The sequence below is a fragment of the Nycticebus coucang genome, chromosome 1, assembly GCF_027406575.1.
Source record: "Nycticebus coucang isolate mNycCou1 chromosome 1, mNycCou1.pri, whole genome shotgun sequence".
NCBI classification, from domain to species: Eukaryota; Metazoa; Chordata; class Mammalia; order Primates; family Lorisidae; genus Nycticebus; species Nycticebus coucang.
In genome coordinates, this window is record NC_069780.1 from 17,930,715 (window position 1) to 17,945,481 (window position 14,767).

Consider the following 14,767-nt stretch of genomic DNA (forward strand, 5'->3'; position numbering starts at 1 on the left):
AGAAGGACGTAGTGGGGAGAGAGATGAACAGAAAGGAGAATTAGATAATACACTTGAAGGGTTTCAAAAACGTACTTTCATTGTGAGAAGGATAATATTAAGTTGCAGCTTTCTGGGCGGCGCCTGTGGCTCAGTGAGCAGGGCGCCGGCCCCATATGCCAAGGGTGGCGGGTTCAAACCCAGCCCCGGCCAAACTGCAACAAAAGAAAAAAAAAAAAAAAGTTGTAGCTTTCTTTTCAGTTAGGAATAATTTTTTCAGATCTATTCTACACGATTAGTTAACGTACCGCATTATAGATTTCATAATTTATTAGAAACTAAAATTCAAATGTTCTCGCTGTATGTGAGAACAAATAAATGGTATGTGAGCTGATGGACATGTTAATTAGCTTATTAGTGATTCCACAGTGTGTACATATTCAAAGTATTGCATTGTGCATAAATATATATAGTCCTTAGTCAGTTAAAATTTTAAAACATGGGCGGCGCCTGTGGCTCAGTTGATGGGGCACCGGCCCCATATACCAAGGGTGGCGGGTTCAGACCCAGCCCCGGCTGAACTGCAAATCAAAAAAAAAAAAAAAAAAAAAATAGCTGGGCTTTGTGGCGGGCGCCTGTAGTCCCAGCTACTCAGGAGGCTGAGGCAAGAGAATCGCTTCAGCCCAGGAGTTGGAGGTTGCTGTGAGCTGTGTGAGGCCACGGCACTCTACCGAGGGCCATAAAGTGAGACTCTGTCTCTCCAAAAAAGAAAAAAAAAAAATTTTAAAACATGCATTTTACTCATGGTCTCTTCTCCCCTCAACACCCCCTACTTTTTTTTTACTAATGAGTAGCATTCTATTTGTGTGGCTATGCAATAATCTGTTTATCTGCATTCCTCTTGATGACATTTTTGTTTAGTATGGATAAAGCCACTGCAAGCATTGTTTACAGATCCTTGTGTGGACATAAATCCATGGCTTCTTTTCAGACATATTGTTTATACATATTGTTTATACTTGGTTTAATGCTACAGCTGCCCAATTTGGTCCAATATGTCTTAATTCTGACTAGTTTCACTCTTAGAGATCAGCTTTATTTTCAGGACATCCTGTGTTGTATACTGACTACAACTTAGTCGTTCTGCATGTATTTTTTGGTGTGTGTTTTGATCTTGTAGATAGCATATAAATCGACTTGGGTGGTAACGTAGCCCTTTGGATGTGAGTGTGGTTTGTCATTTTAAAAGCTGAGTTTGGGCCAGGCACGGTGGCTCATGCCTGTAATCCCAGCACTTGAGAGGCTGAAGCAGGTGGATCGACTGAGCTCACATGTTTTGAGACCAGTCTGAGCAAGAGCTAGATCCTGTCTCTATAAATAAATGGGCATTGTGGCCGACACCTGTAGTCCCCGCTACTTGGGAGGCTGAGGCAAGAGGATCACTTGAATCCAAGAGTTTGAGGTTTCTGTGAGCTAAGACACCATGACACTCTACCAAGAGTGACAAAGACCAGAGATGTTGGCGTGGATGTGGAGAAAAGGGAACACTTCTACACTGCTGGTGGGAAGGCAAATTAATACATTACTTTTGGAAAGATGTTTGGCGAACACTTAGAGATCTAAAAATAGATCTGCCATTCAATCCTATAATTCCTCTACTAGGTATATACCCAGAAGACCAAAAATCACATTATAACAAAGATATTTATGCCAGAATGTTTATTGAAGCCCAATTCATAATTGCTTAGTCATGGAAAAGGCCCAAGTGCCCATCAATCCACGAATGGATTAATAAATTGTGGTATATGTACACCATGGAATATTATGCAGCCTTAAAGAAAGATGGAGACTTTACCTCTTTCATGTTTACATGGATGGAGCTGGAACATATTCTTCTTAGTAAAGTATCTCAAGAATGGAAGAAAAAGTATCCAATGTACTCAGCCCTACTATGAAACTAATTTATGGGTTTCATATGAAAGCTATAACCCAGTTATAACCTAAGGGGGAGAGGAAGGGATGGGATGGGGGAGGATGGGCAGAGGGCGGGTGATTGGTGGGATTACACCTGTGGTGCATCTTAAAAGGGTACATGTGAAACTTAGTAAATGTAGAATATAAATGTCTTAACACAATAACTAAGAAAATGCCAGTAAGGCTATGTTAACCAGTGTGATAAAAATGTGTCAGACGGTCCATAAAATCAGTGTATGGTGCCCCATGATCGCATTAATGTACACAGCTATGATTTAATAAAAAAAAAAAAAGCTGAGTTTGTACAGAGTAGTCAATTAGCTATCTCCTTTGTACTCTTAGAGCCATAAGTTAGTGGAAATTGTCTTCCTGTAGATTGTGCAGATTTATTGATATGGTAAGATTTTTAGTTCTTTTTTATTTTTTGAGGCAGGGTCTTGCTCTTTCACCCCAGCTAGAGTGCAGTGGCATTATTGTAGCTTACTGTAACCTTAGATTCCTGGGCTCAAACAATCCTCTGCTTTAGCCTCCTGAGTAGCTGGGGCTACAGGTGCATACCACCACACCTGGCTGATTGAAAGAAATTTTTTTTAGAGATGGGGTCTCACTGTTGCTCAGGCTGGTCTTGAACTTCCAGCTTTAAGTGATCCTCCTGCCTCGGCCTCCCAAAGGGATAGGATTATAGGTGTGAGCCATCACCTGGCCCTGAGTCTTAACTTTGAGAGAAGGTTTGGGATTCTGAAAAGTAGTTACAGAACATTGTAAGCATGTAAAATTGAGTGTTAGACATTTCTGTTCTCAAAATTCATCTGAGATTCTCTGCCTCAGAGCATCTACTAATGAATGGCACAGTTCCAATTGTAGCCGTATCGTAGGCTCCCACTTCTCCCTCTTCATTTGGTGTCTCTCTCTCTCTTTTTTTTGAGACACAGTCTCACTTTGTCACCCTTGGTAGAGTACTGTGGCATCACAGCTCACAGCAACCTCCAACTCTTGGACTCAAGTGATTCTCTTGCCTCAGCCTCCCAAGTAGCTGGGACTACAGGCACCCACCACAACTTCCGGCTATTTCGTTTGGTATCTTAAATAGGAACGTCTACTTTAGAAGATCTGACGATTTGCAAATATTATTTCAGCCAGTTTCCCATGCAGTGCCCTGAAAACCACATTTAGTAAGTGTTCACTCACTCAGGGTTCTTAGCAGTGCCCTGAAAACCACATTTAGTCAGTGTGCAAGCACTCATTTAAAACAAACAAAATTTGTTTAAATGTTTTTTAAACTCTTACTAAAATAGAAAGTTACAGCATCATTATAACTTATATCTACTTTTAACAATGCTAATGTTTTATTTTGAGATATAAGCTGAAGAATATTAAAAGGAAGGTTGTTTTTTAAATCGGTTACTTTTATTACTGGAATTGGTTTTTTCTCTGACATTAGGAATATTTTTTTAACTTTTCATTCTTCTTTTTTTTTTTTACAAAACTCTCTTCTAGGCTACATGACTCCCTGAAAGAGAAGAACAATGTTATGTTGGGGATATTGGTCGCTGGGCCAACCTGGTATCAGCACCAACCTGCAAGGCATTGTGGCTGAGCCGCAGGTGTGTGGATTCACATCTGACAGAAGCGTCAAGGAAGTGGCCTGTGGAGGAAACCACTCCGTGTTCCTGCTGGAGGGTGGGGAAGTTTACACGTGTGGTTTGAACACCAAGGGGCAGCTGGGCCATGAGAGGGAAGGAAACAAGCCAGGTGAGTGCACCTTCTCTCGGGAATCAGTGAGAGTGGACAGGTGAGGGCAGAACAGCAGAGGCTGGTCGGAGCCTTCCCACCAAGTGCGAGGCTTTCAGGGAGCTCTTTTGAACAGTGCAGGGATTACCTACTGTTTGGAACCCTTGTGTCTCATTCAAACCTTTTGATGGAAAAGAGATTTTTCCTTTTTCATACAATTAGATAACATATGTAGTATTGGTTACCAGGGGAGGGGAGATGTGAGTTAGTTCAGAGTTAGAGAAATAGATTTTCCCTCATGATTGAATGCTAAGCCATTGTGATGGTTTTGTGAACAGGCATTCCCCATACAATCAGTATTAGAAGCTTTTCTCCGTAATTACCCATTCGCTTCTTTGTTTCTGCCACACACTTTTGGTGAGCATTTTATGCTCTGTGGTGTGAGCAGAAAGATGAGTGAGATACAGTGGTGAGTGGCTCCAGTGAGCCCCTGTGGCAAGTGCTGTCATGGGAGTAGTGTGAGTTAAGGTGAAGAAGGGGAAGGGGCGGGGAGATTGGTTCTGCCTTTGGGGGTTGAGCAGGAGGAGGAGTAGGCTTTTGGCGTGTGTGTATGTGTGTGTGTGTGAGTACATAAATGTGAATCAGAGGGCCAGGAACACCGAGCTTATCACACACCTGATACCCAGTGGTAAGGATGTGACGTGCAGGGCATGCTGAGTAGTGTGGTGAGACTGATGACAGAGGGAGCAGGAGCAGATGAGCTGGCAAGGTAGGGCCGAATTAGTTTCCTTACATTTCATTGCTTTTTATTTATTTATAACAGGTGCTGTGCATACACCATTGGTATGCACATTAGTAGAGTGCTGTGGCGTCACAGCTCACAGCAACCTCAAACTCTTGAGCTTACTCGATTCTCCTGCCTCAGCTTCCCAAGTAGCTGGGACTACAGGCACCCGCCACTGTTGTTATTGTTGTCATCGTTTAGCAGGCCTGGGCTGGGTTCAAACCTGCCAGCCCCGGTGTATGTGGCCAGCACCCTAACCACGGACTTACAGGTGCTGAGCCCGTGAAGTCTGGTTTGATATTTTTTCCCTCCTATTTTTAAAGAATCCAAGTTTGACTTTCATTATGTGATGTGTGTAGTATGGATTTACGAGGTCCCTTATTCTTAGTAGTGACGATGTGCAAATAAGTCTCCTTTTGATGAGAAATGATAAGGCAGGATCTTAAATTGTGACCATGAGTATGCGTCCTTTTCTCTGTTTCCTTCTGTTCTTTTCATTCAGTCCAGATCAAATCCAGACCCTGAATCTTCATTAAACAATAGCCTTGCTGTTTTTCCTAGACGATCTCTACTCTTTTATTTTGGCCTCAGGATAAGCTCAATTTCTTCTGTAATGCTCTCTCTTCTCTCCTATTCATACCTCCCTTTGGTGGTTGTGCTCCCTGGTTTCACTGCCCAAATGTCAGTATAAATTTATTTATTTATTTTATTTCGGATTAATATTTATCAGGATGTACGATTATGTTACATAGTTCACTTTTGTAGGGTTAACATCTGAGTTGTAGGCATATTCTTCACCCAGGAAGTATGTGGGAATTTATCCATCCCCTTCCTCCCCTTCACTAAGTTTCGCTGAGTTTTTTTCTCTCGTGTGAGTGTGTAGATGTTCATCTACTAGTTCCAATTTAGCATTGAGTACTTGTGTTTGTTTTTCCATTCTTGTGGTATTTCATTTAGGAGAATTGCCACCAATTCCCTCTAGGTTGTTACAAAAGATACAGAATCTTAGTCTGGGCATGGTGGCTCACACCTGTAATCCTAGTACTCTGGGAGACCAAGGTGGGTGGGTTGCTTGAGCTCAGTTTGAGACCAGCCTGAGGAAGAGCCAGACCCTCTCTCTACTAAAAATAGAAAAACTAGATGGCTGTGTTGGCACCACCACACCTGTAGTCCCAGCTACTTGAGAGGCCGAGGCAAGAGGATTACTGAAGCATAAGAGTTTGAGGTTGCTATGAGCTATGATGCCATGGCACTCTACTCAGGGTGACAGTGAGACGCTGTCTTAAAAAAAAAAAAAAAGATACAAATATCTTTTTTTTTTTCAAATATCTCTTTTTTATGGCTGAATAATACTCCATGGTATACATATACCACACTTTATTAATCTCTTCACGTATTGAAGGGCACTTGGGTTGTTTCCATATTTTTGTGGTTGTGAATTAATTGTGTTGCTACATCAGGATAAATTTATAATCATTAATGTTTATTTTGACCATTGGAAAAAGAGCTTCAGGGCTTGTCGTAAGCAAAGTTCTGAAGCACATGAAGTGCGCAATGTGGGCTCTAGCTTTCTCATTCTTTGCTGCCAGGTTCCCTCCTGGAGCCCTCCTTCAGATACCCACCAGGCCTGCTCATCTAGGAGCAATAATACCCCAGGATCTAGCTGCAGGTTTTGTAATCTGTGGCCCCTAAACTCTGGGATTTCAAGGAAGGGGTTTGTAGAATCATATACAGACCAACACCCTTATATGTAGAATGTACATGATACTATAGGTTTTCAGATTATTCTTTTTACTAAAATAAAAATTCAGTTAAAAATGCCACTAATTCAGAAATTGATAAAACCTACTCATTATATGGATTACTAATAATATAATAGGAAAGTATAATATCCAATTATTATGGAGATGGCAGGAAGAATGTTGGCTTTAACAAGTGGTCTTCATTTTGGAAAAGATTAAAAACGGAGGTTTTCTTTCCCCTCCTATTAAAAGTGACTTGTTGGGTGGCGCCTGTGGCTCAGTCAGTAGGGCGCCGGCCCCATATACCGAGGGTGGTGGGTTCAAACCCAGCCCCGGCCAAACTGCAACCAAAAAATAGCCGGGCGTTGTGGTGGGCGCCTGTAGTCCCAGCTACTCGGGAGGCTGAGGCAAGAGAATCGCTTAAGCCCAGGAGTTGGAGGTTGCTGTGAGCTGTGTGAGGCCACGACACTCTACCGAGGGCCATAAAGTGAGACTCTGTCACTACAAAAAAAAAAAAAAAAGTGACTTGTCTTGAACTAAGCTCCTGGATGCAGTTTCTCGAGGTGGGGCCTGTGTCTAACAGCTGGGCGGAGTAATGGCGGCCCACAGCCCAGAAGCACGTTCTTTCCTGCAGGAATGCCAGCACTCATCGAGAACATAGACACACTTAAGCCCACTTTACTCCAATGGTCCTTGAAGGACTTGTCCCCACCTTAGCCAGCCTTTGAAGGGAGTATTTGGGGGAACTGGGAGATCTTTCCGGTACTCCTGCAGAGACAGCGAGGTTAGGGTGGACTTTGGAGTCACCTAGTGTGGAGGCATTACCCTTTCTGACCGAACAACTCACTCATAGGAGGAGGTAATCTGTGTACATGTCTTACGAAGTGTCTGCCGGTTCTGTGTCACCTCACAAATCATGCTACCATGCAGTTTCACCACTCCATAGAATCCCTGCGACTGTCTCTGAAGTTACAGGGGAAGATGCCGGGCTGGGAGTGTGGCCTGGGCAAGTTTCTTTCTATTACTGAGCCTCATTTCCCTTTCTTGTAAAAGGAGACTTCTTGTTCTAATATAGTAGTTACTTTTTATTTTTTAGACAGAGTCTCAAGCTGTCACCCTGGGTAGACTGCTGTGGCATCATAGCTCATAATAACCTCAAACTCTTGGGCTTAAGTGATTCTCTTGCCTCAGCCTCCCAAATAGCTGGGACTATAGGTGCCTGCCACAACGCCTGGCTGTTTTTTTGGTTGCAGTTGTCATTGTTGCTTTTCAGCTAACCCGGTTCGGGTTCGGACCCACCACCGTCAGATATGTATGTGGCTGGCGCCCTGTCTACTGAGCTATGGGCACCACCTATGGTAGTTCTTGATAAAAGAGATTCCAGTGGTAAAGACTCCACGAAGCTGCTGTCCTCTCACCCTCCTTGTCTGTCTGCTCTGTGGCTCGGCCTTCTAACAGGCAGAGCCTGGTGCCCAGTCATGCCTCATTGCACGCCTTTGTCTTGGAACCCGGTGTGAGAGGATGCACCCTGGGGTGGCAGGTGGGAAAGGAAACAGAAGCTTTGCAGAACAAAGATGTATAGAGGGCAGAAGACATCTGAGTGTAATCTGACATTTCTCCTGTGGATCCTCCTGACACAGCTCCATGGAGCTGGGGGTGGATGTTGATGGGCCTCTTGATGCGAGCGAGCCATGTCACCTTGGAGCAGCCACCGTGTCTGCCTGCACCTTAGTCATCCTGCAGCCGCCGTCCTCAGGCGGTGCCGAGTGATTGCGAGAAACCCAAGCTAGAGGTGTGCCAAGAAGCCTTGGATTCTGCTGTGGAATCTAGCCGTGCATGTGATCTAAATTTGGAATAAGCCAGACTCTAGTGTAAATTATAAGAGATTTCAGAAATTTCTGTTGCTGGTGAAGTTTGTCTGTTAATTATAAACTCCATAGCAGCTGTGGAAGAGTGCCTCTTTGAATGGAAAGATTATGTGGGTGGGTGCCTCTCTCTCTTCATTTTACTTTTCATTGGTAGGTGTGTTCTAAATCTGGGCACCATTTGGGTTTATTTTTAATGAGCGGAAAGAAGAGAATGAGCAAGTTTTCTATGTGTGCTTATCAAGAGCCATAACGTGGTGAGCAGTTAGGCAGGAAAGGAAAGGCCAGGGCAGACAGACTCTCTGCAAGTGGGCTGTGGGGCCCTGGTCCACAGCAGCGCTCCCCTCACATCGCCTCTGTAATTTAGGCAGGGAGCTTGAGAGAAGACCCCTGCCCTGAGAGAGGCTGGCTCTGGGGGCAACAGGCAGGTCTGTGATTTCAGCTCCACATCATTGCCCAGAGCAATTGACTTTGAAACAGGGAAGATTTTAAAAAGTGAGTGTGTAACTATTTCCTCTACGTCTTTGAGAGTATAAAGAAGTGAGTTTAAGGATTTAATTCTATGGTGGCCTGCCTGCAGGGGGCCTAGACAGTTGTGAACACAAGAAAACCTAAGATTTCTTTTTCTTGCTTCACAGTATTGTCTGAGAATGGAAAAATGCCTCTTCCTTAGCATCCATTCTGACTGAGCTGGTTTGCTATCAGTGCCTTCTCTAGCATGAAATGTTGTTTCCTGCTAAAATGCAAATGACCCTGGAAGCCACTCCATTTAACCTTGCTGAGGGGAAGGAAGGTTGAAAGGTGGTGGCTGTAGGACTGCAGGCTGCAGACTGCTGGGGACTGAGTCGCACAGCAGGTGGTGAGCAGTGGGTTAGTGGGCGAGCTTTGTCTCTGTTGACAGCTGCTCCCCATTGCTTCCTGACAGCTCCACCTCCTGTCAGGTAAGCAGGGGGCTATATTGTAAATTGCATAGATGAAGGACCAAGGTTGTGCACTCCTTGTGAGAATCTAATGCCTGATGATCTGAGGTAGAGATATAATGCACTTGGAGGATCCTGAAATGTCTCCGCTCCCTGGTCTGTGGAAAAATTGTCTTCCATGGAACTGGTCCCTGGTACCAAAAGGTTGGGGACCACTGGTGTAGGAGATGCTCCGGGAGGAGAGTCTTCTGCATAACCACATGTCTTAGGTCAGTCCTGCCGGTCATCAAATGCCAGTTTATACACTTTGCTCTTCCTGGGACAGCTGCAAGGCACGTGCGTTCGGTGTTTTGGGGATGCATTCTGTAGCTACAACAGGACCGCAGAGTGGGAGAAAGCACTCTGCAGTGATTCTCAGGTTAGAGACCCTGTTTCCTTCCTGGAGCCTATCTGCTGGTTTTCGATTGCTATCGTTGCCCCTGAGGCTACTGTGTTTTTCTGGTACTCTGCTTTCTCTCCTTTCACATTAGTGACGCCCTTAGGTCACCAACTTTGTGTGTGTGTCTGTGTGTGGTGAGGAGGAGCATTTCAAGAATACATTAAATGCTGAAACTCCTGGTGTTGCAGGCTCCAGACATTTTTATTATTCAGTGTACCATACCACGCAGCATAGGATTCTAGCTTAGGTGTGCCCAGGGCTCATTCGTTTGTGCTTTGGCCAAGGGCAAAGAGGCCTGTGATTTTCAGCAGCATTTTTCAAATGCAGAATATTAATGCCCTATCTACACTCAGTGTCCAGCTTAGAAAGCACTGGATTATGTGTTTGCAGATTCCTCTCTCAGATGACTTTTCTCTCCTACATTCTTATCCTCACATTCTGATATCGATCTCATCCTTCCCCCACAAATCAGATAGTTTCAGTGATTAGAGGCTTTATAGGATTATTACTAATTTCCTCATGTTTTGGTCAATGAATTCATCTCATAATTTCTTTTTTTTTTTGAGATAGAGTCTCATTATGTTGCCATTGGTAGAGTGTGGTAGTGTTAGCTCACAGCAACCTCAAACTCTTGTGCTTAAGCAATTCTCTTGCCTTAGCTGCGCCTACCACAATGCCCAGCTATTTTTTTTTTAATTGCAGTTGTTGTTGTTGTTTAGCTGGCCCGGGCTGGGTTTGAACCCACCAGCCTGATGTATGCGGATGGTGCCGTACTCACTGAGCTACAGGCGCCACTCTGTCTCACAATTTCTTAACACATAGGGTTACAGAGCTGGCATCATAGGAAGACTGTGTGCCCTTCCCCTTGGCATGCAAACAAAACAGTTTTTTTCCTAAGTGGAATTCTTTTGTAAGTAAGTGATTAATTTATAACTGAACTTAAGTAAATGTTGAGCTCTTTCATTAAACTAAAATAGAAACTGGTTGCCATAGGAAAAAAGTTAAAAATTTTACCTCAATTTACTGTAACTCTCTTATTCCCACCCAGCCTTATTGTAAACTCTACTTTTTAGCCAAATGGACAGTTCTGCTTTCCCCATACATACTGATATCAAATACTAGGTTTAAGCATAATTTAATCCTGTGTTATTAGGAATGTAAGAATTTATATAAATGTACTCTAAACTTTCCTTCTATCTTGATAGGCTCGGTGCCTGTAGCTCAAGCGGCTAGTGGGCCAGCCACATACACCAGAGCTGGTGGGTTCAAATCCAGCCCGGGCCTGCCAAACAACAATGACAACTACAACCAAAAACTAGCTGGGTGTTGTGACCGGCATCTGTAGTCCCAGCTACTTGGGAGGCTGAGGCAAGAGAATCGCTTAAGCCCAAGAGTTTGAGGTTGTTGTGATGCCATGGCACTCTACCCAGGGTGACAGCTTGAGACTCTTGTCTCAAAAAAGAAAAAAAAGAAGGAACCAGGATAGATGCAGTTATTCAGTTTAATCTCATTTGGCTCTGCAAAATTTTTAAAGTTCTGCCTAGACATCTCAGGAAACCTTTTCATAGCAAACCCAAAGGGTAACAATTTATAAGCAAGCGCTGACATTTCTGTGCAGCACTATTTGGTTCATATCTATGTTTGGTTCCTTTTACTTCCTTCCGAGTTAGTTTCTTTCTTACAGGTAATTTAATCCAATTTACATTCACGTTTTGTATTCAATCTAAGCATTTCCATAATGCCCATCACCATATGTAACAGTTCTCCTGCTGTTTGATAAAAGAGGGTTATAAAGCAGAGCCTCCAGAAGCTTCAGTCCCCCGAACCAGTGGTAGCTTCTCAGGTTGCTCTGACATCTGAGGGACGCATAACTGCCAGGTCCACCAGCTCTTGCTGGAAAGCAAACTAGCTGAGCTGAAAGGAAATAGAAGAAATCCTTTAATGCCTTCCTGTTATTGAAGGGCACGTTTCCACTGGCGTAACTGATATAAAAGGAAGAAGGTGCTGTAGGAAATGTTCAGATCTCGACGTGGCACTTGTGAAGGCCCCATATTTTCCTCATGAGGATTGGAGGGTGGTCCAGGAGGCCCTCAGTCCTTCCTGATGATGGTGACAATGGCAGTAATCAAACACAGAGGGATGTCTTGCTGGGTGGGTGGCTTTCTGAATTAGAGGTCTATGGAGTGGCTCATTGAGTAATTTTGTTTTCTGGGGTGATCAATCGAGTTAATTGTTTTGGGTTATGATACTCAATTGACTTTATTTAAGATACTGTGAGGTGTTCCTTGTGAATTTTAAAAGTCTATAGAATTACTTTTAAATACTTAACACAATGGTTTGCATTATGAAACAAAAATTTCAGTTCATTTCTTAATTGTAAAAGTGGCTAACTATACTATAAACACACTTCATCTCTGATGTGCTTAGCATTTTTAAGCTGATTTATTCTCATGATAGCCCTGTCAGTATTATCATCCAAGGCATATGTAAAGGAGAAAATAAAAGGGAGTTGAGTTTTTCTTTCTCAAACAGTATCCTGTTTGGGTACTGATAGATGGCTTGGTTTAATAATCCTAGCATTTTGTCCACGATTTTTTTTTTTTTTTTGAGGCAGAGTCTCTCTTTGTTACCTTCAGTAGAGTGTTGTGGAGTCATAGCTCCCAGAAACCTCAAACTCTTGGGCTCAAGAGATTCTCTTGCCTCAGCCTCCTGAATCACTGAGACTACAGGTGCCCACCATAACACCTGGCTATTTTTAGAGATGGGGTCTTGCTCTGGCTTAGGCTGGTCTTGAACTTGAGAGCTCAGGCAATCCATCCACCTCGGCCTGCCAGAGTGGTAGGATTACAGGCGTGAGCCACCACACCTGGCCTCCTTGTCCACATTTTTTTAACCTCAACCTGACTGGGAAGGCCTGATAGGATTTTATTTCTAAGCTGTCTTTCTTGGTTACATTTGATTTCCACTCACTCCTTACGGAAGAAACAAAAGAGATAAAAGCTTGGCCAGCAAGAAGCTTTAATTCTTAATGTGCTCGTTAACTACGAAATATGATCTAGGTACTTTGGTAAAAGTACTAAGGAACAATTTCATTTTTATCTTTTTTTTGAGACAGTCTCATTTCGTCATCCTCGGTGGAGTGCAGTGGCGTCACAGCTCACAGCAACCTCAAATTCCTGGGTTTAAGTGATTCTCTTGCCTCAGCCTCCTATGTAGCTAGGACTACAGGTGCCCACCACAACGCCCAGCTATTTTTAGAGACGAGGTCTCACTCTTGCTCAGGCTGGTCTCAAACCTGTGAGCTCAGGCAATCCACCCACCTCGGCCTCCCAGATTTGCTAGAATTACAGGCGTGAACCACCATACCTCCCTTTTCATCTTTAAAGTCATTAAACTACTGTTTGTCAGTGTCGACCAAAAAATTCCCCAAATCTATAAATATAGAAAGGCTTTATTTCTAAAAAAGAGTGTCACAGACTGCAGGAGAGAAGCAGAGCCTCTGGCTGAAACTGAAAAGCGAATACATTGAGGGAGGGGTGCTGAATGGGGTGGCCAAATATCCCTACAGAGGTTGCCAAGAAATGCGCCACATTTTAAGAAAGGAAAAACTATGTTAAAATTGTAATGATCAAGTCACATTTGACTTCTGCAATCACAAGAGAAACAAGACAATACACGTGTTATCGGTATACACTATTAAAATTTCTTTTTTGGGGGAGATAAGAATTCATTTATTTGTTACTCAAAAAAAATCCTTATTTTTGACTGGATTCAGACTTAGAAGTGGAAGTTCTCAGAGAGTACAGCCTGTGTCTCTTGGCAATCTGTTCCTGGCGCTTTTCTTTGGCCTCCTTCCTTCTCTTGGCCAAAAGTTTAGCATGTTCTGCAGCCTCTTCCTTATTTTTATTAGTACAGTTTCTTTAGAGCAATACTCCAGCATTTCTGTTGCAAGACACGGGGAGTTACAAGATGCTGAATCTTGGGTGCTTTGGTCCTAGGTTTCTTTACCTTCTTTGTTTAAGGGCTTTCTCACAACGTATTGGGGAACATCATCTTCTTTAGACAGATTGAAAAGTTTGCGGATTCTGCTAGCTCTTTTAGGCCCCAGACGCTGAGGTAGTGTCAGTCAGTCCAGGGATATCCTTCTCTCCTTTTTTTACAATAACCAACTTGAGAACACTCAGATTGGCATCCACAATGCAACCCCGAACAGATTTGCGCTTCCTTTCTCCAGTTCCCCTTGGTCTATAACAGGAATGCCCCTTACTCAGCAGCAGGTAGACCCGGCCATGGGTCAAGACACCCTGCTTCATGGGGAAACCTTGCTTGTCGTTTTCACCACTGATTTGGACCACATAACCCTTACATTCTTCACCCAGTGCATCAGCAGCAACTTCTGTGGCCATGCACTTCTCATAGAAAGTATGAAGTTTGCGTTCATCGTCCACTACAATGAGTTTCTGGCAGCCAGTGGCTGGGAAGAAGATACTCAGTTTCATCCTGAAGTATCCGAACGCCTCCTAGGCACCACAGAAAAGAGGCATTGTTACAATTTTAATACAGATCTTCCCTTTCTTAAAATGCATGTTGCATGTTCTTGGCACCCTCCATTTGATAAGCTGTGGGAGGAGTCGTAAGTACTTGGGACCCTCTGTGTTTGATGAGCTACAAGAGGAGTGATAAATACTCACGACCCTCTGCATGAGCTACAGGAGGAGTCATAAGTACTCACGAAAGGAGAAGCCTGTGTACGTGCAGTTGAGCTTCATGCTGCTTCATAGGTCCCATGTTCAAAAAAGGGCAGGTTAGTATAATCTGAGAGTGGAGTTTCCAGCCGTCTGATGTCAAAAGGTGAAGCAGAGGACACAAAAACCTGTGCATAGTCTCTGTAGACTGGTAAGAACCACTGCTGGTTGGTGGTCCCTTATCAGGAAGGAATGCAGGCCAGTTGTGTCAAAATCACCAGACCAGAGCAGTCAGGAGGTTGGTTGAAATCAAAGACTTAGTGGTGGAGCAAGTCTTTCCAAAGGGCTGATTTCTGTTCAACCCTTTGGGAAGAAAACCTAATAACAGTTAGCAAGGGAGGAAGTATCACAAGGAGAGTCTGATGATCATGGCTGGGAACTCAGGTTTTTAAGGTTTCTCTCGGGTCCCCTTAGCCGAGGTGGGGAGGTCTGGCCACAGGGCCTGGGGGCTCAGGACTTTTTTATTTCTATGTCTGCTCTTGCATGCTCTTCTGAATACCAGTAATTGGGGGAAAAGTACACATCGTAATTCATATTTCACGCTGATATATTTTGCCTCGAAATTTACCTCTTTTTGTTTCTTTATTT

At 43.6% G+C, this 14,767-nt stretch overlaps 1 protein-coding gene and 1 pseudogene across 8 annotated transcripts in view; one reads left to right on the forward strand and one right to left on the reverse strand.

The window, feature by feature from the left end:
* The window catches only part of HERC3 (HECT and RLD domain containing E3 ubiquitin protein ligase 3), a 131,752-nt gene that overhangs the window by 8,297 nt on the left and 108,688 nt on the right, over positions 1-14,767 (forward strand). For all 8 annotated transcript variants that reach the window (XR_008383023.1, XR_008383010.1, XM_053605139.1 and 5 more), the window contains one exon: positions 3,451-3,705. Coding sequence is in view for 6 of the 8 variants with exons in the window: in XM_053605139.1 (XP_053461114.1) it covers positions 3,480-3,705 (226 nt within the window). In the remaining 2 variants the exon portion in view is untranslated. The remainder of the gene's footprint in view (positions 1-3,450; positions 3,706-14,767) is intronic.
* Positions 13,137-13,940, reverse strand: LOC128596120 (40S ribosomal protein S6-like; annotated as a pseudogene).